Below are 27041 nucleotides of genomic sequence, written 5' to 3' on the forward strand. Positions count from 1 at the left end.
GTCTGGCTCGGCATAAATATCTTCTGTAGACATCTTGAAAAGTAACTGCTGTTGATTACAGATAGTAACTATATGTTGTATTTGCCGCTCCTGTATGTGTCATTGTCATATCAAAATCATTGCATTGCAAATTATATAACCATAATTATACTTGCTTAGCTAAATGTGACCATGTCAGCCTGCTGGTTTGGCACAATGCTTCAGCGTTAAGGATGTACAAAACCTAAATGCTCAAACAACGTGTGTGCGTGCAAAACACACACACACACACACACACACACACACACACACACACACACACACACACACACACACACACACACTATGATGACATATTGACCATGCAGAGCACAGTGACGACAGTAGACAAAAATAAGGAAGTTTGAAAACTATACTAGACCTAAAGTGAGTCCAGAGCACATGAAGTTTCAGTAGTAAAAATAAAACTATTTTTTCCAATAAATTTGAATCATTGATGATGATTAAAGGTCACATGTTATTATAAATAAATACATACAATAAATGCTATCCTCTATAAATACATCTGAATACCGGTAGATTAAACAAATAGGGGTGACTTGACACATCAAGCACATAATAGTGTGTCTCGTAAGTCAACATTTTGATGTAGCTTAGTGATGTGACAACATAGCCTACATTTAAAAAAAAATAAAAGACAAACCACATTTTAACATAAGGGGAAGAGATAAAGTGTTAGTCATAATATTGCAAATTGCTATACAGGCATTGCATTGCAACATTAATGCAAATCAATGGTGTGGACTGGGCTGTATATAGCCTTTCATGATCAGAGGCAAAATCTTGAGACAAATGGGACCCTGCATGGGCAAAACATCCCATGTGGCCACAAGTTCTGACTGACTTGAATGAGTGGAGCTTTTGACCTGAGATCAGTGTAGTAGCCACTTGTATTGCACTAGAATTTCGCCGGCCTTCGGCCGGCGAATCCTAGTTACATTGCAGCGCAATATGGGAAGAAGGAAATTCTCAGTAGTGTGCCCTGCACATATGTAGTAACGGATGGGTTATAAAGTATTATAATAACAGAAAGTGTTTTTTATTTCTCATAAAGACGCAAACATGGTGAAACAACTACAGTCACAGAGAGCAGTGCCAAGGTAGCTGCTGCCTGCTAACGATGCAAACAACAGCCTTGCCTGTCGTGTGTGTGTGTGTGTGGGGGGGGGGATAGCACTAATTTTCGACATTTTACTGTGTCATAAATATGTACATCTGTAGCCTATATTGTGATTACATTTGACTCTTGTGTTATATTCTTGTGAAATATTCAGTAAAGTATTGTGGTGAAATATTCACCCCAAGTTGATAAGATATGCAGAGAATATAATACCAAGAACCCCAGTTTGAAATGCATTAGGCCACAGACCCCCATTTGATACCATTTGCTCTCTGGGAAAATCAGGGTCCATTTGGTTCCATTTGTATGCTCTTGGAGTATGATGACTGTGCTAACAGTATTATCATAAAATATGTCTCAGTTTTAAGATTCTAAAAAACATATTTCATATGTGTGAGCTTGTAAAGTAGAACGTTCAACCTAGAGACAGTGTTGCCAAGTCTGAGCATTATAAGCTACTTTGGACTTGTTTATCTATTGGTAGTCCTTGACATGGAAATGTTTGAAACAACATTAGACAACAAAGTTTGACAGTCAACACTATAATTGATTATTTTAAGACTAATTTCCGGACCATTTCTGATTTACCTACTTTGAACTGGCCTATTAACATTTTTATAGACCTGGTTGCTTGTTTCACTCTCACATCCACGATATGTGGCAACCCTGGTCCCTGGTTTGTTTTGCGTCACACACACACATACACCCCCCCTCTTTCCACCTTTACTGTCAGTGCAACCACGCATGTGCCGTGACTGACTTCCCCCAAAACAAAATCACCAAAGCAACTGCATGTAGTATAGTGGACTGTGGAAGCAGGAGGGAAAAAGGGAAAAAGACGAAAACACACAGCATTGCGCGCCCGCAGATCTGCCGTTAAACGGCAGATCTGTCGTTTTATGGATCATACCGGTATGCTGTTAGCTTGTTGCCCCCCCCCCCTCCCTCTCTCTCTCTCTCTCTCTCTCTCTCTCTCTGACGTTCTCTCTCTCTCGCTCGCGCGCGTTACTCTAACACGTCTTTCTGTCTTTCTCTCTCTCTCTCTCTCTCTCTCTCTCTCTCTCTCTCTGACGTTCTCTCTCTCTCGCTCGCGCGCGTTACTCTAACACGTCTTTCTGTCTTTCTCTCTCTCTCTCTGTCAGAAAGCGTTGTGAGTTTACTCACAGCACCGTCACTCCTGTCACACACACACATACACCCCCCCTCTTTCCACCTTTACTGTCAGTGCAACCACGCATGTGCCGTGACTGACTTCCCCCAAAACAAAATCACCAAAGCAACTGCATGTAGTATAGTGGACTGTGGAAGCAGGAGGGAAAAAGGGAAAAAGACGAAAACACACAGCATTGCGCGCCCGCAGATCTGCCCTTAAACGGCAGATCTGTCGTTTTATGGATCATAGAACGAACGTACCGGTACTATGCTGTTAGCTTGTTGCTCCCCCCCCCTCCCCTCCCTCTCTCTCTCTCTCTCTCTCTCTCTCTCTGACGTTCTCTCTGTCTCGCTCGCGCGCGTTACTCTAACACGTCTTTCTGTCTTTCTCTCTCTCTCTCTCTCTCTCTCTCTCTCTCTCTCTCTCTCTCTCTCTCTGTCAGAAAGCGTTGTCAGTTTACTTTTCTTTCTTCTTCTACTCACAGCACCGTCACTCCTGTCAGTTATTTCGTCGTGTATTGGTAGCCTATATGAGCCCAATATTGGCGTTACGCATTTCACTTGAATAATGTTGTGTGCGCACGTGCGCACGCTGAGAAAGACAGTTATTGTCTCGGCCGTATAGCCATTCCTGTGTGTGTGTGTGTGTGTGTGTGTGTGTGCAGGCGTGTGTAGTCGGCGGTGGGCTGGCAGGCGAAAATAGCAAAAGCTATACGTGTAACGTAAATATTTCGGCCCAATCCAAGTATTGACAATGAACAATGTTGATTTAACTAAGGGATTCGCTGAGTGTTTTATTTTGTAAATACAGGGATTTAGAAGGGATAAGCACTAATTTCTCCCCTTCCTTCTTTCTGTTATCCTGCGAGGGCCCTGAAAAGCAAGATGGCTGATTGTGAGACTGAAAAGGAGTGTTGGGGGCGGGCCTGGTGGGCCTATGAGAACGCAGAGCAGTGTTGCCAGGTTTGCGAATTGTAAGCGAGTTGTAGTGTGTGCAAGTAGCCTGGTTAAAAGGGCTTGTTTCTGCCGCTGTTGGGGCAACAGAACATGTCGACCAGTTTCTGTCAACCGCTTTTGGTCAGGTGACCAACTCCACAAATGTTAAATTAGATAGGGTACCAGGATGTTAGAGACAGGTGAGTCATATGTGATTAAGTGGTGGTGATTACATGCAATGTGACTGTGATTTGATTCAGTGTACCGAACGAGTAAAGACTACAGGTGTGTTTCAATACTTAATGTGAATCTACAACACTACAATCAGATTCTAAAAATGTCTTCTACATCCTGACAGTTTTCTGAAAAAGCTATGTTTCTATTTCAAAAATAGCAGACCTACAAGCTCGTGGCGCGCTATGAGCTTGTAGATCTGCTATTTTTCAATAGCTAAATTATAACATAATGTTTAAAACACCAAAATGGGTTAATGCTCTGAGCCCTGAATGCTTTGCTTCTTCATAGAATGTGACTCTGTACGTGGGCCATTCAGGGTCAGGGTCAGTGAGATCACATTAGTGATCTCACTAAATGTGAGATCATGTGTGTAAACATATGAACTTTGTCCTTATATCAAAATAAATACAGTGATGAACAGTGTTGAATGAGCCAGGGATTTAGAATCACTTGAATCTATTCGAATCGTGAGTTAGACGACAAAATCATACTTAACACTATCTCGACTGTTCTGTTGTCTGTCCGGCCTTGGCCAATAAGGAAGTACAAGACGACAATACACATACTTATATTCACATAGGCACATAGCCTACGCAAAAAATCACAACTGTGTGAAGTGAGGGGCACTCTTATCATCAACATCGAGGAGGCAATTCATGTTGCTATTAGGTAATGCAATGATGATGTAAAACAAACGGTGTCAAAACAAACATTAAATTATCTTTATTACTTGCGCAAGCAGAGCGCGTTCCCGGTCAAAAATGATTTGATATCCTGAGGACCGTACAGCACAGCACACAGTTGATATCAACAGGAGAAATATATCTCCTCCCGGCATCTTTGATCAACATGCGCACAAATGTCTACACGTGAACTCTGTCTAGACCTATATATAAACATAATATCGGGAGTACATTTTTTTAAGTGACAACATGAAGAAAATGAGCAGTTTGAAAAACACTGAAAAACACATTGTACACTTTGTACAGTGATGAGGGGCCAAGGAATGCAGCAATAGTAAAAAGACTATTATGCAATACGCACAATAAGCCGGTCTGTTTGGGGTCTGCTTGGGGTACGAACAGCTGCAATAGCGTTGCGTTGGGTGACCCAAAGGGACAGTGCTGAGCAGCCTAACCCATACTGACCTGAGATCAGATTCTAACGCACAGAAGAATGGTGGTTCTTTATGTTCAGTCATGTCTGCTCCGCCTACAGGAAATACGTAAGCTTTTGCAAGCATTTCTCATGCACTCTAGGGCACCACATGACAAAAAGGGAGTCCACACACACAAGGCAAACCTTTCATATTATATATTTATTATTCTAAATTAAAATAAGTTAAGCAATCATCAAATAAACTGGTATGAGATGTGACAATGTCAGTAATCAGTCATGTATGCAGTGTATGGATGTATGGAGTACGTGTGCTGCAGTGTGAGTGTTGTAAAAGGTGTGCAACTGCTTGAAAGGAAGGTAAGATAGCTGGCTTGAGAGCATGGAAGGAGAGGCCCTTATATACTCTCCCAGACCACACCCCACTCAGGTGTACACATGTTGGCCTGACGGCCTGCTCCACTCTGCCCCAATCACCCATAGGCTGCCAGATAGCCAACTGTGCAGAGGCAGAGGGGGCAGAGCCGTCACACCCCCCTCCATAAGAATGTGGTTACACCACATTTTATCTACAGAAAACAAACCACAAATTAGCAACCAATATTATAACAAACACTTAACAATAAAATGAGACCATGATGAGACCCGTTTCTGAATTCGTCTATAACCATAACTGCACTCAGCCAGCTGTGTTGAGCAGCCTGCACCACTCAGTTCACACAGGAGTATTTTTTTTTTCATTGCCATGGGCCCCGTCTTATCGCAAACTTGATTAGTAAATGTGTCAATACCTCTGTCAAACATTTCAGTAAGAGAAAATTCTACCATTTAATGCGACCACTGAAACAGGAAACGCCAAGAAAAAGTAATTACAATTATTTTTTTTAAATTAAAAACAACAGGCAAAATGCAATACAATGCAGACATCAGGCACATCATAAAGCAAGGAGCAAATGGAATCTATTATGTACAGTACTCATGTAAAAATCCTCATTTAAACATATTAAAATGGTATGTTCCCAGTAGAGCTCTCTCTGTCTGTATTTCCTTCTTACCAAACATTGGTCACATCGGTAATCTGTGGTCTAGTAGTCTCCAGAATCGGGATTGGAATAAAAAAAAGCATGTATCATCCTAGCAGCTGGAGGTGGACGTAACCAGCAGATTCTCAGTAGTCTCAGACTCAGTCGCAGCAGCAGGTAAGATTACTTCTGCTCTCCCCACTCCACTTACACTCTTTATAGCATCTCCAGTCTCCCTCAAGACACCAAAGACGTCCCAGGAAGGAGGCAGCATGTGGCGGGTGAACGCCAGACGTGCCAGCAAGGAGGCCGAGGGAATGACGAGCACGGTTAGCAACGTTATCAAAGACCTGAAGGGAAAATACTGGTGGACGTCCCCCGTTAACTCGTCCTCCCTCCAACCGGGAAACAGCAGCACGGCGGGGATGTGGAGTGCGGGCTCCCCGCTCAGAAACCTGAGGAATGTTCCCAGGACGAAGCCAGCGGTCGCACCGTATCCGTTGGCGAAGGGACAATGCAGGACACAGACGATCTGCGGGAAGACTATGCAGTACAGCTGGTCATAGCTCATCAGCCACAACGCCATGACGCCTTCCCCGGTGAAGGCCAGGCCGGCGCCAGCCAAGCCCACTAGCAGCACACTTAGCCGGATCACCCATACACACTCGCTCTCTGACGCCTTGGGAGAGAGAGTGGGAAAAAAAATCATGTTATCGCAGAATGACGAGATAGATGCTATAAGACTTTGTCCGAATTCTTCCCCTATATGCACCATATAGTGCACTATTTGGGGGTTCCGCCGTTTATTAGTGTCCGAATATATAGTGAGCATTTTTCTACCCTAATGTAGTGGAATTTGTGGGGCAGAGGCAATGGTCACCGTCGAGCGTACATGCATGCGTACGGTATGTGCACGCACACTGCATCTGCATGCATGCGCTCCAGCTCAACTGAGCAATCTCACAGCCAGGCACAGAGCTTTTGCCTTCTGCCTGTAGCCCCAAGTAACACGGCTTCGCTTTAGGAAAAGAACAAACAGAAGAACGAACCTGGACAGAACGATCGCTGGTTGGTTTATCCCCACCTCCATCTTTAGTCTTTACCGCAGTTTGCCAGAATCAATCATTGCATTAAATGTAAATGAGCTTTGAGATTTGAGAACAACAGTCAAATGAGAGCGCAGCTTTCCCCATCTAATGGGGAAATTAGGAAATGCAGTAACGTGATTGCACGTCAGGTATAGGCTTCCAAGACGATCCCTCTCCCGGCACTGCAACCCGGACACACCTTGACACACCTATACCTTGAACTTAAACTGAGTAGAAATGCTATTAGCCTTAGTGGACAGCTAGACTGTACTGATTAACCACCTCCGCTACACGTTGGTGATTAATCAGCCTGTCTGTGATTTATCTATAAACAATGACCACTCAGCCATACTTAACACACTCTACTCATCTGTTGTCAAAATAACGTTTTTTACTCACAAAAACATATGGATTGCACCTATCTGCTATCACACAAAAACATATGTTGCATAGCTGAAAGCCCTACAGGTCCTCTGTGCTTAGACACAACAACACTTTAGCCTTTATTGGCAGGAAGCAAATTAGGAAACGATTAAGATTTCTATTAGTAGGGGGTATATTATCGTCATTATCGTTTCCAACCTGTTTCCTGAGGTAGCTCTTGTAGATATTCTGAGTGAACATGGACGCAGAAGAAAGCATGGCAGAGTCCACGGAGGACATGACGGCTGCAGCCAACGCCCCGATGCCCAACACGGACACCCAGGACGGGGCGAGGTGTTGCAGGACCAGTGGAAGCACATTCCCTGCCTCCCCGCGCTCAAACGGAGGTGGAAGACCATACTCTGTCTGGTTCCAGTCTGAGAGGGGGAACCGGACATCCAAAGTGATGAGAAGATGACATTTAACATGTACTTTTGTCAGTGGACCAGCAGAGGGCAGCCCAATGACAAATGTTTCATCATTGAGCAGCAAGATGGCAACATATGTGTGAGATATTCTCTTTGGTAGTTTGGCGACACCTCATGGTGACTAGTGGCCACATCAAATGTGATTTAATTTAGTACAAATCCCAGTGTTGCTTATGGAATTATCAATAATACATATCACAATTTTAAACTATGTCACTGTGATTGTGACGTGAATCTGAGAGGGTAAGTAATATTATGTTTCGTAATAAATGCACTGTAATTGTGAAACAATTAGACGAACAGAGAGCAAATAAAAGCTCCAAATACAACAGGAAAGTAATACTTCAAATGGCTGTATCGGAACAGAAAGGGTGGTGGACGCATAGATGTTTATCGCCTGGCATTAGCAGGCAATAAAGTAATCTCACGTTGAGAAACCTATATTTTGGAGTAAATGGTATTTATCTTAGAGTCCGAGCTTTAAAGGAGAGTTCCGTGCTAGCCGTTTCTTACTGAATTCTGTTGATAATGTGTATATTAACAAAAAATAATAAGATATAGGGCGCTGGTCCTTTAAGAAAACGGAGTCTCTTGTCTTTGCGGAAGGGATAGGGCGCTACACTTCCTCTGCCAACCTGGGGGGGGGGGGGCAGTGGACTGACCGCATGCTTCCTTCTGCGCATGAGGAGTCCAGCTGCTTCTTTTCACCTGACAGGACATAGCCATGTCCCCGGCCGGACATAGCGCTTGGAAGGAACACGTTATTCTGAGTCTTTCCGACCAGTTCCTTTCCCCTCCATCAGGCTGGCCAGAGGGAGGTAGTTTAGAGACCAGGATTACTGCATGTTTTTTGTGAGGGTGTCTACCCTATAGGGGACACGAGGAGAACATGCAAACTCCACACAGAAAGGTCCTTTTGCCAAACCCGCCTCGGGTATGGGCACTGATGACACGGAGGAGAGAACACGCCCCCCAGCGCCCACAGCGTCCCCAGCGGGAATCGAACCCAGGACCTTCTAGCTGTGAGGCGACAGCACTACCGACTGTACCACCGTGCCCCTGGAGGTTGCTTTACTGATAACGAGTAGGGATGGAGCTCGATACCCGAAGAAACCCGATAAGCTTATTGAGTACCCATTATCAATAAGATTTGGGCTTATCAAGCCTGTTATCGAGCATTAAAAAATCTAATCATCCATTCTGGCACAAACATAAACATAAAGTGTATACTGCCAACCAGCACTGCCCGGGTAAACAAAATGACACTTTTAAAGTGACTGTACACTGTATTAACCAGTTTCTTTAATATTATTGGTAAATTGCCTTCCGTCTGTTAGAAACCTACTGTATTTGATTGTATCTAGTAAAAGATTCGCCACTTAATTGCACCCAACATAATTGCATAATCTCTCAACCAACAGACGATTGTATCTTCGGTTCGGTTCATATTTCAGCCACAGTGTATCTGTGAGAAATACCAACATTGTAAAGGCTATATTGTTCATCTTGTGTCATTGATCTGATCTCCTGGATCAGGATGATGATTCTAGCTACATGTCAACATTCCGTGATTTCATCCGTTTAAGATCCTTGTGTAACCTCAAAGAGCGTGTTACTCTCGTGAGTGACATGTCCTGAGCCATATATTTTGTTATAGGTATAAAGATTTGACTGGGCCTCTTATAGCACCACCATGAGGGCCGATTTGTTTTAACACATCTGTAGAAATTGTGTGTGTTTGTGAAGTACCTGCGGAAACAGCCACCGCTCCTATAATGACTGAGGGAATTCCCAAGATGACGGAGATGATCGACGATGCAAAGCACGTGATTTGGGCCTGAGCGGGTGATGCAGCAGAAAGGACCCTTTGATAGAATGCCTGGCAGCCCAGTCCTCCGAGGGCCTGCAGCACACACACACACACACACACACACACACACACACACACACACACACACACACACACACGCACACAGTATGGGCACAGCTCAGACAGCTGCCGCTGATTGCAACACAAGATTCAAGCATGCAACCCATTATTCTAATTAAACACAGACAGGAGACAGTGCAACACATGCGCCACTTAAAGACAGGCACACGTCAATGTTGGCCTGCCCTACAGTGTGTGCGTGTCGGCCGCCCACACAACGCTTTTGGGGCGGAATTAAAGCGTGTAGCAGCTGTAAGTTGTAACTATTACTTTTAAGACTAATGGAAACAAGAATTGATTAAATCAATGAATTACCAGCTGCATTTAGTATTATCTGCGGGGGTCCGCTATAACTGCCTCAGTTTCAGTGCAGTAGTTTTGGTAGGAACCAAAATTCTCTAAGGCGGAACTGTTGTGTTCTGAGTCGTTCATTTCAGCTCGGACATATTTGCGGTGCACACATGCGTCAGCCAATGAGAAAACCAGCTGGACTAGAGGACTAGAGCGGCCCTTTCTGAAACCAGTCCCTTGACTTGAAGTGCTCTCGGGAGGTTCCCTCGTCAGGAAGAGCCCCTCCAGCTGAATCAAGTTCCCTTGATTAGGGAATACACTCGCCCTCCTTGTGCAGAAACAGGAAACAGACACCATTCATTGCCATGGTTACCATCATGCAATTGTGTTACCTGTTATTTTGTTTGTACAGTTATACTGCCTTGCATCGTGTATGTTTGTGTGACATGTGGATTTCATTAATATGGACATTTAAAAGGAAATACAGCGTGACTGTCAAAAAGGACATATGGTGTTATAATTGTGTTAAAAGTTGTTTTGTTTGTGTGGTTTCATTTATAGTTTTTCACGGTGGGGTAAATAAAGAGTGAACATCAGTTGGAGCGTTGTCTATTCTGCATCAGATGAAGATTGTTTAGGAGCAGTTTATTTATCATTTATTTGTGGTGGTACTTCCATTTGTAGGTTGCGGTTTCCATGCGGACAGAGAGCAGGGCTGCACAAGGCAATCAAGTCTAGATCGGCACAGACTCGCTCTTGAGGGCTTTATAAGCCACGTGCACTCAAGGCTGCTTACATGGTTTCGGACGACACTTAATATGGCGCAGCCTCGCGTGAACGCGCATGTCGAGGGCAAGTGTGTAGGGCGAGTGGCGAGGAGCTGGTTTCAGAAAGGGGGTTAGGACTAGCTTGCACTAACTTGGTCCGACGTACTAACAGTCCGGCACCCATTAGTCCGACACCCTAACCCAAACCCTAACCTAACCCTAACCTCACAGGAAAGCCATGCGTCTTAACCAGCAAACGCATGTCGGGAGCCACGGGTGAGTCTTAAAGGGCCACTTCACCCCTTTTGAAACCAGATCTTATTTTAATGGTGTTTGGGAGACAAGAAACACTTTACCTGGTTTTCTTAGGTGGGTAATTTGTGTTTTTAGATATTTCAGTATTTCAAGGTGTCCACGCGGGCTCCATGATGCCATGGACACTGCGGGCTCACTTTCTTCCTGGACTACAATTCCCATACTGCAGGGGGGGGGGGGTGCCTTACTGAGACAACATGTAGTCCAGGAAGTAAGTGAGACCAGTGTCCTTGGCATCATGAAACACCTTGAAATACTGAAATATCTAAAAACACAAATGACCCAAATAAAAACCCCAGGAAAGTTTGTCTCCCAAACATCATTTTGGTTGCAAAAGGGGTGAAGTGGCCCTTTAACGAGCCACACATGTGTCGGACTGTTGCATGACTGTTAGTACATCGGACCAACGTGTATGCTCCCCCTGAGGTGACTCACTGTCCCAACATAAAAATGATGAAATATGGACATTGGAGGTTTCTGCCTGACAATGCAGATACATATCTGCATACTGTAGCCTTACATGAATAGAATTTGGAACTAACAATTAAGAGGAATTCATCGATCCATTTTCCAACATCCTCCGTCTTGAGCTCCCCCAGCCAGGGCGGTGAGTTTACAGGTGTGAGAGTCACATTAGATGATGATGATGATGATGATGATGATGATGATGATGGGTGAAGAATTACAAAGGGAACACACATCCACTGGGAAAGGCAAGATACAACAGAACAAGAAAAAATAGGTCAACAAAAACATCATTATATTTGCCGCCAGTGGAGCAAGGCTAATGTCATCAGGGATGGCGTTAACCACTTTCCAAAATGTATCAAAATTTAACAAAACCACACTCTACTTGGACTTCCATTCACGAGTTGCCCGAGTTAATTGATTGTAGAACACTTTTGCTGCGATTCGCGAGTTTCCCAAGTTATATTTTCATTGTTTAATCCACGTTTTTAATCAGTTTAATAAGTCACAAGTATGGGCAAATCCACCGGACAGACTGCGATATGAGACGTGTTTTGATGACGTCAAAGGATTATGGGAAATTGAGTCCCTGTCGTTTACAATGGGAAAGCTCCCTATAGCAGCGGGCTGTTGTTGTGATCGGCACCTTGGAATATTTTTCAACACTACACACACGCTTTAAAGTGGATTTTCAAGACAAGCAACTCATCGGTCGGTGCAGTGGGCTGTTCAAAGGTAACTCTATACTTCGGCAGTCTAGGGAAAATTGGGAAAGCAGGAGATCCGAGTGCATGATCTTACTCAGCCAGAGCACCTCAACTAGTATATCGCCAAGCCGGGGAATCAAACCCAAGACACGTCTGCTTCCCAGCCAGGCTCTCTCTACCCGTTCAGCTATGCCACCCCTGAACATCCATGTCTGCTCTCACCAGACTGATGAACATGATCGACAGCTGGATGACATCGGTGTAGGCCACTGAGTACAGTCCTCCCAGCAGTGTGTAGGTGATGGCGACGCCTGCAGACAGGACGATGGCGTAGGACGAATGAAGATCAAGGATCACGCTGACTGTCCCACCTGGAGAATCACACACAATGCACACACGTCTATCACTCATTCTTGAGATGAGGGACAAAAGTGGAAAAAACATGTCCCACACATAAGAGCCTTATTTTATGTAAAAAATAAATTAATTCATAAAAATAAAAGCACTTGCAAAGTTAAGTGTAATACAGTTGTGTATTATTATGCCCTTAATTTCATTATAATTGTTTTCATATTCCATCTGAATTAGTTAAAAGCAGGCCCTGTACCCAAAAAGGCCTGTATTTAGCCTGTCCCCAGCAAGTGGCCACAATTTCAAACTGCCAAAAAAGTGTCTAATACTGTCACAATCACATAAATATACATACTAAATTAAAGTAGATTGTCAACAACATAGCAAATAATATACACAGTTAATTTTAATTCATATTTTCTATTAAATATCTCATATCAAATGTTCGTCCCACGTCTCCGTCAACTCCGTCAGGTTTTTTTAAAAGTCTTAAATTAATCAGAAAATATTGTCGACAGATTTAGCCTGAAGACTCCTTTTCCAAGTCCCATTTATATTTGTTGCAACAGTGGAGTACCTGGTCTGACAAGCATTCAATTGTTTGATATTTTAAACAAACAATGTTGATAACAATGTGGTCACAGCTTTTACATGTCAACTCCGTCAGGACATTATTATGATCTTTGTTAAGAATTCAAAAATAATGTTTATTATTTTAGTTTAGGGGTTAGGTTTAGCTAACAAAATTAAGCAAAAACAAAATGGCTACATTGTACTAAAGAGGGTTAAGATGAAAACAAATGCCATTTTGTCAACTCCGTCAGACGTCAACTCCGTCAGATTTTGTGTCTGACGGAGTTGACGTGTATCTGACGGAGTTGACAAAAGTGTTCCTAAAACAATAAAATTATTGTTTTTGAATAATGGGCAGTATTCTAATTTGGCACACAGTTAGAGCATGCCTTAAGGAACATTTTTGGCTATGGGGCCATCACAGATTTGTCTCGTGGTGACCATGGCAGCCATATTACAAAAGAGCCGCCACCTGATGTTATTTTACAATAACTCAAGTTCTACACCACCTAGGATCTTGATTCTGGTGACTAAGACCTCATTTTCAAGGATGAGGGATACAGTGGTACAATTTAGACTTTCCCTGTGACCATGGCAGCCATTTTTCAAAATGGCCGCCACCTGCTGTTATTTTACAATAACTCAAGTTCTACACCACCTAGGATCTTGATTCTGGTGACTAATCATACATTTTCAAGGATGTGGGGTACATTGGTAATATTTAGATTTGTCCTGTGACCATAGCAGCCATTTCTTTTTCAAAATGGCCGCCACCTGCTGTTATTTTACAATAACTCAAGTTTTAGACCACCTAGGATCTTGATTTTGGCGACTAATCATACATTTTAAAAGATGAGAAATACAGTGGTACTATTTAGATTTGTCCTGTGACCATGGCAGCCATTGTTTTTCAAAATGACCACCAACCTGCTGTTATTTTACCAATAACTCAAGTTTTAGACCACCAAGGATCTTGATTCTGGCGACTAATCATTACATTTTCAAGGATGATCTTTCTCTGGGAGAGGTAAGGGCTTATTTCAGGTGCAGGTTGAGTTTCTACTGACAGGACATTAAAAGGAGGTGGGCTTTCTGGCCTTTGACTTGCCCCTTTCAGGTACAGATGCACAGTTTGACTTCACTGGCCACTGCAGGGAACTGTGGGGGAGAAACTTTGGTCTCTTGACACCCCGATTAGGTTCAGGGTTTTTTTTGGTGGAGACTTGCCTTTCATGACATCTTTGCTGCAGCAGTTGATCTCCTTATTGCCAGTGGTGGCACACTCTGGGTCTCTGGGGCATTGTATCTTGGTGGCCTCCTGCCAGTGTTTCTCCATCCTTCTCCTGAGCTCTGTGTTCTGGGGCTCTGTTATAGTCAACTTACATTGTCTTGGCTGGAGATTGCTTTCCTGCAGGGTCCAGCCCAGTCTTGTGCAGATGGCTGCTGGCCCACCTGGAGGCCCCAACCTCACTTGTTCGGTTGGTGTGATTGGTCTTCCCCAATCAGGATGAGGGGTTTGACCCTTTCAAACGGCAGTCTGGCCAAGTGTCTGTATTTAGTTGTGAGTTTAGATACAGGATACGATTGCTCACCCAGCCCCAGGTGACATGAGGTGAAGGCTCCTTTGATTTGGTAACATTGCTTTGGTTGACATGCTGGGGACACAGAGAAAGACACTGATGCCTTCAGTGTCTGCACATCCTGCCTGATGGTCCTGAAGCCAAATCTTCTGTCTTCAGTCTTTCGCTCACTGTTCACTGCTCACTGTTCACCTCACCGAATTTAGCCCAAGGAGTTTGACCCCTAGTTTGGCCATAGACCCCCTAGTTTGGCCATAGCCACTTGCCCAAATGTGCCGACATGTGCTGACCTCATCACATCTGTGATGATGGCTATGGCCGTTTTTAGCCAACGTAGTGTTTTTTGTGCAAAACTAATGCTTGGAATGGATCCAGAATCATGAAAAGCCCCTAGTTTGACATGCTACTTAAAGCATAATGAAATTTAAAACATTTAGCCTTATATTGTTTGTTGATGGTACCCAACTTTCAGCAGCTGTCAAACATGCCCCTAGGGTGGTCAAATAGAAACCAATGTGGGATATGTTAGTAGACACCTTTACAAACATTGGTGAAGAAAATTCTTGGTAAGAAATGTATTCACAGATTTTATATTATTCTGATAATATTCCCTGAGTAAATTGGTAAAATAATAGCAGGTCCACCATTTTTTTAAATGTCTACCATCCATGGTCACAGGATAAATCTAAATAGTACAACTGTATTCCTCACCCTTGAAAATGTATGATTAGTCACCAGAATCAAGATCCTAGGTGGTGTAGAACTTGAGTTATTGGGAAATAACAGAAAGTTGGCGGCCATTTTGAAAAATGTCTACCATGGTCACAGGACAAATCTAAATAGTACCAATGTATCCCACATCCTTGAAAATGTATGATTAGTCACCAGAATCAAGATCCTAGGTGGTGTAGAACTTGAGTTATTGGGAAATAACAGAAAGTTGGCGGCCATTTTGAAAAATGGCTGCCATGTTCACAGGGCAAATCTAAATAGTACCACTGTATTCCTCATCCTTGAAAATGTGGGATTAGTCACCAGAATCAAGATCCTAGGTGGTCTAGAACCTAAATCAGTTAAACTTGTCAACTCCGTCAGATGTTCGTCAACTCCGTCAGACGTTCGTCCCGTGATGTTTTTGTTAATTTCCAAAGAAATAGAAAATTCGCTGTCAAATCTTTTGTGCTTATGTATTGAAACACCAACTGAAATGATACGTAATGATGATTTTTTTTTTTTTTTACATGGTTTTCATGTTATAATATTGAAAATAAAGGTTGAAATGACGGTTTTGAGAAATTGGATATTTCATAATAGTGTGATATTGGAACAAAATAATATTAAAAGATTTGTATTACTTAACTTGATTACTGAAAGCCATTATAAGATAACTGAGGACTTTATATTATTGTTGAAATGATAAAATTCAATTAAAAGGGATTTTAGTGTGTCTGACGGAGTTGACATGAATCAGGTATTAAGTGCATAAATGTCCCATTTTAGAAAGAAATGTTATGCGAAAAACCTGTTCCTTCTCAAGATTGGTAGTTGAGACCTGTGTCTACAAATACATCTATTTGATTTGAATGTATCTTAAAAAAAAAAAAAATCCAGTTTGAAAAAAGTTTTGTCCCTTATCTCAAGAATGGGTGCTATATAAGCTGTTCGGAGCCCTAGGTATAGTAGTAGGCCTATAAGCACTGACTGATGAAATGCAATGATGAACAGAGCTAACAGCTAAGCAGAGTTTAAATGACATTGATGCACTGAATTGTCAAAGTTAAAGGTATATTCAGTGATTTCACTTAATTCAAATATCACTTATTTCTTTGTTTTGTTGTGATAATCCTCTCTACTATAGAGTGTGCTGACCATATAAGGAGTTCCTCCCTGTCCCCAGTTAACCCCTGGGGGTCAAAAAACCTTAGGTTTCGTTTTTGACTCTCTATCCTGATTGGACGAAGGCTTAGGTCCCACAGCCAAAAACGAAACCTAAGGTTTTTTGAGTGAAATCACTTACTCTACCTTTAAAAAGTAGCGAAAGTGGGAGTACAACATACTACTTCATTTGGTCTGCACCCACATGTGTGCAAACCACATGAACGCAGAGTAAAGGGTCCATTTGGACTCCATCAGGCGGTCCCTGGAGGACCATGGTGTTGATAAGCAAGAGCTATAACGTATATATGACTGACCCAAGGCAGCCAGGATGCACGCCACCCACAGAATGTCACTGAGCAGACTGGGAAGCAGGAGGACCGTGGTGAACGCGTTGCCGTAGCGATGCTGAAACGGATCCATCATCGTCACGTAGCGCTTCGACCTCATCTGTTTGGCGAAGAACAAGCCTCCTGTTTGGGACACGCAACAGGAAGGTGATGCATTAGAGGGTTCACAACCTGGGGATCGATGAATAATAATGTGCAACATTGTTTTCTCACTCAACAGTAAAAGTAAGTAATTCTATAATGCCATGATTCAGAGTGAGTCATTTTCACATCTGCATTCTGGTTATACATATTCAGTCAAAGGTAAGGATTTCATGCTAAACTAAATACCGTCGATGTCGGACGGAACCACCTAACTCAATTTGTTTAGGTTTAAGATTATAAATTTTTTTTTGTGCATAAATCAGTTGCTATTATTGAACACCCTTTAAGTCTGTGTGTTGGTTAAAAAATAATATTGAACCAATGAAAAAGTATTAAAAGCACTTCGGACAAAACCTCTTAAAGGGGAATACCTGCACTCATTTTCAACATTTTACTATGTTAGAGCTGCTGTGCTATATACCTTAGAGCTGTTAAAATAATTTAAAAAAGTCCCCCCATTCTGTGTTTCCTAGAACTGGAGGCCTGAAACAAAATCATTAACATGGTGAATCACATCTTGATGACATCATCAAGATGTGATTCACCATGTTAATGTTTTTTTTTTTTTCAGATTAAGATTCTAGTTAAGGGCAGACCCTCGACCAGAGGACATTATAGAGAAACTCAGTTTGTATTTAACCCCTTTAGGCCTGCCTATAAGGCCGATTCTAAAAACGCCTTCTAAAGCCTCCGTTTATTTGCGCAATCTCTACCATTCAGACAGAGAACTATTACAGTAAATTCACATCAACGGATTCCAAGGTGATGACAGTTGGCACCTGTATTCAATTCTTGCACTTGATTGTTGAGACCGAAGGTCGCAGTTAACTATGCAACCTTGCGTTTCTTTGTCACGACTCACGACACCTAAACTCAAATCCCCGTCACTCACTCCATGGGCAAGCCCCCCATGTCACCGTGACATCACGTGACATCGGCCCCCATTGGTGCCCAGGTCATTGTGACATCACGTGACATCATCAGGGATGGATATATGTATAGTAATTGCGACCTGCTGTCGCAGTTAAGCACATACAGCATTATGGAGATCCCTGATGTCATCAATTTTGGCAAGCAACTAATCTGACCTCAAACCCTTTATAGATCACCATACAGTATATGGATATATACTGTACTGTATGTCAGAAGTTGAACCTGTTCTGACATTCCATTATGTTGATCCTTCCCCATCCATCATTCCTCTTCGACGTCTCCCTTTTTGACTGATACCTGTCCATTCAAACTCTAGACGGGCCCCAAAATGCCCCAAAATGCAGTCGCACCCGGCGAAAACTAGAGTTCTCGACAGTCCCGAAAAGATCAAGGCCCGGCCCTATACCTGGGCCCTCATCAAACCCTGTACACTCAAGAGAATGTCCCCCGCCATACCACCCTTAGATATCCATTATACTGTATGGAGCTGACCTCTTCTGACATTCCATAATGTTGATCTGGCCTGCATCAAACCCTGTACACTCAAGACACGCTCCATATATGGCCTGCAGTACAGAATTAATTCCATATGTTGATCTGACCCCCCCCCCCCCATGCCAAAGCGCCAGCGCACGCCCAGCAGTCTGCCGTCCACCCACATGTGTGCATGCGACCTCGTCTTACTGGTTATATTATACACAATATACAGTATATTGAGTTCATTGATTCAAAGCCATTAATCACACATTACATTATAATATCGGTCAATATCAGTGAATAGAATATCGGTGAAAGAATATCGGAAAGACACACGCTGCTTCTTACCTACGAGGAAGACCATGAAAAACGAAGGAGGCCCAATGGCCCAGATGACGCCACGGGAGGGAGTGTAGACGGCCTCGGCGGTACCCATGATGTAGGATCCTCCGACCCAGGTGGCTGAGGGCGAAGATAAAAGCAGTTAACACCGTTGAGTTAACACAGTCACACAATCATTGTCCGACACCCTACACACCCCCAAACCCTAACCTAACCCTATAACTGCACGTGGAAGCCATGGGTGTGTCACAGTCCCAGGCAGGGCTGTGTTATTCTTGTCTGTCTCTGTCTTGTCAGTGTCTGTGTTATGTGTGGGCGTGTGTGTGGGCGTAGGCTTGGCTCCATTTATCACTTGGCTCACCTGTTTCCAGTCTCCCATCTACGCTCCTGCCTGCCATCAGCTCATCAACTCCAACCTATAAAGACCCGGCCTTCCCACATCACCAGCGCCAGATTGTTAAATCAACCACAGTGGTATAGTAGACCTTCTAGCCAGCATTTACCAGTGTTTGTTCCCAGTGAACTTCAGTTTTGTCGTGTTTTCTAGTGTTTCAGTTTGCTTTTGTGCCTGTACTCACCACTCTCCTCTCCTCCTCCTCAGACCACACCTGCCTGCCTGCCTGCCAGCCCATGCTCTGACCAGCCTGTTTGGACCTTGCCCTGCTCTGCCTGCCTGCCAGTTTGTTTTCAATAAACACCCTTGAACTGTCGAACTTTTGTCTGTGTCTGCATTTGGGTCCGCCAGTTCTCGGTACCGTGACAGGGTGAGACTTCACCGGCGGCGGCGTATGTCGGACTGCACCATCCTGTACTAATTGTTCGAGAGAAGATTATAACTCTAATACGCTCATCACAGCCTCAGCTGCAGAAGAACAGCACAAATTCTACTATCAGAGGCGTGGGTTTTCCTCTGTCACCAAAGAGCACTGAAAGCTTGCCACAACATCAATAATTGTGAAAAGTATAATAGCCATGGCATCTTTTCGGATTGATGGTCCGCGTCCACGTTAAAGGTAGAGTAAGTGATTTCACTCAAAAAACCTTAGGTTTCGTTTTTGGCTGTGGGACCTAAGCCTTTCGTCCAATCAGGATAGAGAGTCAAAAAACGAAACCTGAGGTTTTTTGACCCCCCAGGGGTTAACTGGGGACAGGGAGGAACTCCTTATATGGTCAGCACACTCTATAGTAGAGAGGATTATCACAACAAAACAAAAAAATAATTGATATTTTAATTAAGTGAAATCACTTACCCTACCTTTAACATCAATTCGGGGGTCCTTGACATGAAAAGGTCAGTGATTCCCTGATTCGTGCCACGTGCATCATCATACAAATTCTCTCACCTGTCATTGTGAAGATGCCAATCCAAGTGTTGATGTTGCGTCCTCCTATCATGGTGACTTCACTTCTGGATCCCACACACTTCTTCTCCTCCCTCCTGGATTTCTTCGAAGCCCAGACCCCCATCCCCAGGATCAAGGCATAGAAGACCAACACCGCCACCAACCCGGCTATGTTTAGAGCCATCGTGAAACTGTAAACACAAAAAAATGCAAGCAAGACAGGATTGTTGTTAATCTCTAAACTTGGACCCTTGTCTGGTTCTGACAAGGTACAAGGGCAAGTTTATTCATAATTTATGTCCCAAACTTTTACAGCAGATAATAAAAGCTCTCAGAGACATTACAAACTGTACAACATACATAAACCACAGACATACTGTACGTATACATTATCACAAGATACGAATGTTACATTAAATTAAATATAAAGTGCAACAGGGGGCCTTTAACCATTAATTGGCCGGATGGCAGGAATTCATATTCCCGGTATATAGGGGGTGAGAGAGCTGTCTGCTCTAATACAATTTTTTTTAAATACAATTTTTTTTTTAGCACCTGCTCATCATATAAATAACTCAGGGTTGTTGAATTTCCCCCCCACAATTTTGCTGGCCCCCTTAATTAACAACCCCGTTAAGGGCATTTTTCCGTCTGACACCGAGGTTACCACCTGCACAGATGTGTGTGAGTGCAGGCTGGGTGGTGTGTAATAATCCAGTTGAAGTATTCCTTTGGTACGGAGACTGCGGTGGCGGGCCCATGAGGAGAACAAATAAGCTATTTATTAGCTATTTATGACCCCCAGGTTCCTTCCTATAACCCCACACTTCAGCAGACCCCCTCCTGCATGCGTTCTAGCTGCATGGACAATGACCATCTTTGCCCAAGCAAGGCGCCCTTAGCCCTATCAATAAAGCAAGTCTAGATAAGGGTGTATTGTATATACCTCCACAGGAACTGCTGGACCTGCTTGTTCCCCATATGGCATGTTGAAATGTGTCCACAATATGTGCACACATATATTGCCTCTAACCAGAGCACATGGAAGAACAACGAATGGGGATTAAAGCTGTGTGTATGCCATATTTTGTGATCTGAGAATATTGCCATCGTTATGGTGTTCACAATATTTTAACTGCGATGATTTAAATGTGATTGCATGTTCTCCTGGAAATTATACATTTCCTCATTACTGACTTTCTAGTTGACATCAACCTGTCATGTTTGGTATAGCAGGATAAACCTAAATGTATATGCCGAGTCTGAATCCACAGTCAGATATTAATATTCTGCATGCTATAGTAATTAACAAAGAGGTTATTAGTCTAGATATTATTACAAAGGATTAGTAAATGGTGAGGGATAGACCTTTTCTTCACAGGACAGGGCCCTGGGGGTTGAACTAGTAGTCCCTCATTTTAAGTTTAAATATACTAGACCGGTGCCCGGCTATAGTATAGCGCACTGAGTCTGTTATGTAACGATGGAAGTTTGAGGACCAAGCATGCATGTACCGAACCGAACGTGCTTGGGTATATCCATTACAATAATTCAATTTTCGGTTCTCTCTATCGGTTCCCGCACAGACACGCTGTCACACGCTATTTATTTATGTTCTTTGACGCGCAGGGAACAGAGCTAGCTGCTCTAGTCTACAGATGGACAACGTTACATACAAACTTTAGCTGTTGGCATAATCACTATACAGTTTCTTCAACGTAATTTTCAAGTGACGTTTATGGGAGGAAACCTTTAAGAGAGAGAGAGAGAGGACAGGAGCCCACAGCGTTGAATCAACATGACGAGAGAGGAGAGAGAAAGCGGTGTGTGTGTGTGTGTGTGTGTGTGTGTGTGTGTGTGTGTGTGTGCGGGGTGTGTGTGTCACCGGCGTCAGTTTAGACCGCTTGCCCAGTCTATCTTCGAAGAGAGGGGGTGAAAAAACAAGACACGATAGCCTACTTTGTGCATGCACATTTCTGTTTAGTTAGTATAGCAAACCACAGCATGCGAGCCATGCTTTTGTTTTCAATGGTCCCTCCATTCGCACGTCGACAAACCCGTTCTCACCTATCGGCCGGAGATGCACTGTGTGTGTGTGTGTGTGTGTGTGTGTGTGTGTGTGTGACTGCGTGCGTGCGTTTCTGTCCCTTTATTCCTACATATGGAGTTCCGTGTCAGGCATGACCAAATGTAAAGTGTTTTGTGGCGGTTCTGGACAACCGTGGGTCCGACCGACCGATCGACTCGACACCACTAGGACTCCCTGTCGGGGCATGGAACACGTGTTGAATGTGAAAGTCGGTGGGGCGAACGGTTCTCGAGTTACTTGGATTACAAACGTACGTATATGTATACTGTTGGGATATTTCGCACCTCTTAAATAAGCACCATTACTTTAAGAGTGTGCAGGGGCTGTGCTCATGCAGCAAGGTCACGGAGTGACAAGAAAGATTTTTAGTATATAGTGTGGGGAAAAAGAGTGCCACGTCAGAATTCTCCAGGGACGACACGCGTCGGCACTGTGCTTCGAGGGGCCCTTCGATCTGCGGACTGATATGATCGAATCTGATTCGTGATGTATACAGGTCGTATCTGCTTTCATATGTGTATTTGCTGTTCATATGTATATCACATGACCATTCAATTTGAGATAATTATGGGCAATCAATAAATGCCAGATCGTGTGAATCCATGATTTCGAGTGTACAGCCTGTTTATTGGACTATTAGATAACCCTCTCACAGGATGGCGCAACAGCTGGTGACCTCCCGACGTTTAGTGGGAAGCGGTTATCTTGTCCTGTACTTTGACTAAATGGGGCAACCAAAAGGGGACAACCAAATGTTAGTGAGAAAATGGGATGTGATATCAGATGAACAGCGACAGGCCTATATTCTGCTTGGTGCCAACTGTATTGTGTTTACATAAATGAAATAAGGCTTATCCTATACGCGGTTACCCTCTGGTATAGCGCTGTTGATTTTGATGCTGTGCTGGGCAAACGATATGGCGATTGTTGGAAAATGTAGCTGCTTAGAGCTTGCTGTAGCGTTGTTGTTGATTGCCATACGTGTGTGCGGGCGTGCGTGCACGTTTGAGTGTCTGTGCGAGAGTATGTGTGTGTGTGTGCGTGCGCGCGTGTGCCTCTGTACATGCAGTGTGTGGGTGTTCACCACAGACATATGTTTCAGTGAGACAGTGGAAATATACCCTGACTGCCACGTAGATCCAACACCCATCGAGATACTCAAAGTATCTTGTAATTAAGTAAAAGTACTCAGTGGGGCAGTCAGGAGAAGATTTCTGTTGTTTATTAATTCCCATACGTGTGTGTGCAGGCGTGCACGGCTGGGTGCAAGGTGTGTGCGCAAACATGGGCGTGTTTTCATGTATGTCTGTGCTAGAGTGTATGTGTGTGTGCGTGCGTGTGCCTTGGTACATGTGAAGTGTGTGTGCGCAGCGTCAGTGTGTGTGCGTGTGTGCGTCTGTGTGGGGGTGTGCGGCCAGTGTTTGTGCAGGGGAGCGTATTTGTGTGTGTGTGTGTGTGCGTGTGCCGGAATGCGATGGGAACATCGTTTGTTGTGTCTATGCTTGGCGGCTGTGTCAAGATGTTTACATATTCGAAAGAACACACTGTTATGCAGCCCAGATAATAGGTCTGCGACATTGAGTGGGTCAAGAAACCAACCTGGGACAAGGAGGTCCCTTGTCCCTTTGTGGAATAATTTAAAACAAATCAGAAAATATAAAGCCCCCCCCCCCCCCCCCCCCCCTAGATTTTTACTTGTTAGGAACACAAATTAGAGAGGTCAGAAAGTCAGAGAGAGTCAGAGCGAAGTCCAGTCAATTGTCTAATGTTGTATAAATGTTGGTTAAATACCCCCCCTAAACCCCCCCCCCCCCCCCACATACACCATACCTTACCATCCCCCTCCATATGTTCAACGTTGCTGAGTGGTGCGGATTGGAAAAAACAGGAAGCCATTGCTTAACCCTACAAACATGTCAAACATGAGATTTCACTATTGCCATTTAACACATTGCCAGCTCCAGACGAGACCGTCTTCAAATGCAACAAACATTTTTCCTTTGGAAACCGTAAGCACCATGGTTACAAAAATATAGTAGGAGTGTCATAATAATTATGAAAATTAATTGAAAAAGTATTACACAAGTTGGCCACATGGTGGCACTATAACAGCCCACTTTACGGTTTGCGCTATAACTATTGCCGGGTAAGCACCATAACTACAAACATTGGAAAGGAGACTAATAATAATTCAGGAAATTAATTGAAAGGAAACTGCACAAGGTGGCCACACGGTGGCCGGATAACAGCTTACTTCAAGTGTTTGCTTTACAACTGTTGAACCAGGAGGTATAAAATCATAAATTCCTTTTCTCAAGTGTTCCCTGGGCGTTTCCCCAGATAAGCCACGCCCACATGCATACAGAATACTTCTGGATTTTTCTTCAAAAAGACAGCGCTTTGTGCACTTTTGTGCGCCTCTACAAAAAAGAGGTTATAAGGTGGTTTAAAAATATAATATATATATATACCCATATACAAATATATCAAAAGGTGTGTGCTGTGAAATAATAATAATATCCACAATATTTCCCACCTGGCCAGTGGGGAACTAGATAAATAACAGAATATAATAAATATAATATAATAAATAGTCATGATAATAGAATAAATAACAATAACAAGGATAGGAAAAAATTATAATATTATTAATAAATTCCCAACCACCTACAATGGGTATGGTGATTAGAGTTACTGATGGAGTCCACTAGGGGAACTGTGGTTCAAGGATGGACCCTTAGGACTCCATAATTGAACCTCAAGGTCCTGAGTGTGTATTTTTGGGATATATCTATGAGAGAACATGCAGTGGTTCGCCGATGGTGTTTGACATAAATCAGTGTATATAGTGTGTCTGATACCACTTAATTGAGTGTGATTCACACAGTAATATTTTGACATAATCAATATCTGAACATAATCAATGTGTGAAATGTGTGAAAATGTGAAATGTGTCAATGTGTGAAAATGTGAAATGTGTGAAAATGTGAAAATGTGAATGTGTGAATGTGTGAAAATGTGAAATGTGTGAAAATGTGAAATGTGTGAATGTGTGAAAATGTGAAATGTGTGAAAATGTGAAATGTATATTATGTAAATAGTTGGTGCGCGCACGAGATAAGAGGTGAATGCAACATGTCCTTAGGGGACAGGGATTGTAGCACGAGATAAGAGGTGAATGCAATATGTCCTGATCAGACAAAAATTATTGTAGCACGAGATTGTGGTGAATTCAATATGTCCTTAACAGACATCATTGTAGCACGAGACATAGCCGTGGGAAGTATAGGGGTGCAGTGGTTTGTAGGGGAATTGTTTGGATTTTATATAATAATATTAATAATAAACTTTATTTGCTAAAATAGAATACAATAAAACATAAATAGTTAAAATTATAAAACAATGGCAAAGAACAAAATTGAATATAAGAACATAAAATAAATAAAAACAAATAAAATAATAATAAAAACACCACATTGATCAGGGAAGGGTGGGAACGTGTAAATTAAAACTCAATGAAAAGCAATGTTGTACAAGTAGTTCCCACGGCTATGGCACGAGATAGTGGTGAATTCAATATGTCCTTATCAGACATTATTGTAGCACGAGATAAGAGGTGAATTCAATATGTCCTTAACAGACATTATTGTAGCACGGATGGTCATGACCAAAAGAGAAAAAGGATCCATAAAAAATATAAAAAAATATATAAAAATAACTGTACATTTTTGATTATTTTCTTTTGTAAACTTACTTGCACATATAATTATTATGGTTGCTGGTGAATGTCGTTTATAATATTGGCCAAGCATGTGTGCGTGTGTGCACGCACGCGCATATGTGGAAGCACAAAAATATTTGGTAATTAGGTAAAAATAATAATAATAATAATAATAATAAAAATACTCGGCCGGGATAATGGATATTTGCAAAAATAAGTGAAGTGTTTCAAATTAAGTGGAACTAAGGGAAGTAAGGGGTTGAAACCATTGGCAATATTCAAACTACTATCTAAATATCCCAAGATTGTACTTAATTGAGCTAAGGAAATATACGCGCTTACTTTCCACAAGTGAAATATAATGGGCAACCAATGCACCAAATGGTGATTAGTTTTAAATGTAGACACATAAGGTCAGATTAATCATCCCTTCTCCCCTATAGTGAATAAAATATAGGGAATTTTGATTTGATTTGAGTTAATATTTACTAATTTATTTTGACTGACTGAAACATAGACCATGTTCCTCTACTAACAGTAGACAGATATGTTGACCAGCTATTCCCTCAGCCCTGACGGTAGGAAAATGATAGCTACAGGACATGGACTGATGGCTCGCTTACCCTGACGGGTAGGTAGGTGACATATGACTCAATTGACTTTTATTTTTATTTTAATAAAAAGGTTTCAGCCATTCCAATTCCATAATAAGATCTGGGCCCATTACATATATTACTTAAACGGAAGTATCCCATTTTAAGTGAAAATTTAAAATTTAATTTCATAATTGATTCATAGTTCCCCTAAGTTGGATTATCCCTCCCTGTAAACAGTTCACCATTTGACCTTAAATTGAGTTAATATAGGAACATCGCCCTCTCCAGTTTATTATTTTAGTTTCTTTTCATCAGGAGGTTGATCGAACTAAGTGATTAATCTCCCCCGAATCCAATTGATTGATGTGGTATTAGACGCTATCTGCTAGTAAACCCCCATTCCACCATCAAGGTGAGAAGCGCAAATTATAGGAAAGACAGTGTGATTTGTAGTTGTACTAATGTAGCATAGAAATGTTGCAAGCCAGCAACATAAAAAAAAACAAAAAAAAAACATGGGACCCGGAAGGAAGCTGCACGAATGTCTCAGTCCAAAATCATCAACAACAAAAGGTGGGAGAATATTTGATTTCATATGCACGAGCCTATCGTATCTCCAGAGACAGTT

General features: G+C 42.6%; 1 protein-coding gene across 1 annotated transcript in view; it reads right to left on the reverse strand.

The window, feature by feature from the left end:
• Positions 1 to 5618: 5618 nt before the first annotated feature.
• Positions 5619 to 27041, reverse strand: part of LOC308334779 (high-affinity choline transporter 1-like) — a 29104-nt gene continuing 7681 nt past the window's right edge. Inside the window, exons 2-9 of the mRNA XM_080791599.1 lie at positions 20008 to 20198; positions 18671 to 18784; positions 16736 to 16891; positions 12262 to 12410; positions 11407 to 11568; positions 9311 to 9464; positions 7293 to 7510; positions 5619 to 6301 (exon numbers count right to left, since the gene is read on the reverse strand). Coding sequence (XP_080647725.1) covers positions 5735 to 6301; positions 7293 to 7510; positions 9311 to 9464; positions 11407 to 11568; positions 12262 to 12410; positions 16736 to 16891; positions 18671 to 18784; positions 20008 to 20191 — 1704 coding nt within the window. The 5' untranslated portion in view covers positions 20192 to 20198 and the 3' untranslated portion in view covers positions 5619 to 5734. The remainder of the gene's footprint in view (positions 6302 to 7292; positions 7511 to 9310; positions 9465 to 11406; positions 11569 to 12261; positions 12411 to 16735; positions 16892 to 18670; positions 18785 to 20007; positions 20199 to 27041) is intronic.

Source organism: Protomyctophum bolini (genome assembly GCF_963924005.1).
Source record: "Protomyctophum bolini genome assembly, chromosome: 19".
Classification (NCBI taxonomy): Eukaryota; Metazoa; Chordata; class Actinopteri; order Myctophiformes; family Myctophidae; genus Protomyctophum; species Protomyctophum bolini.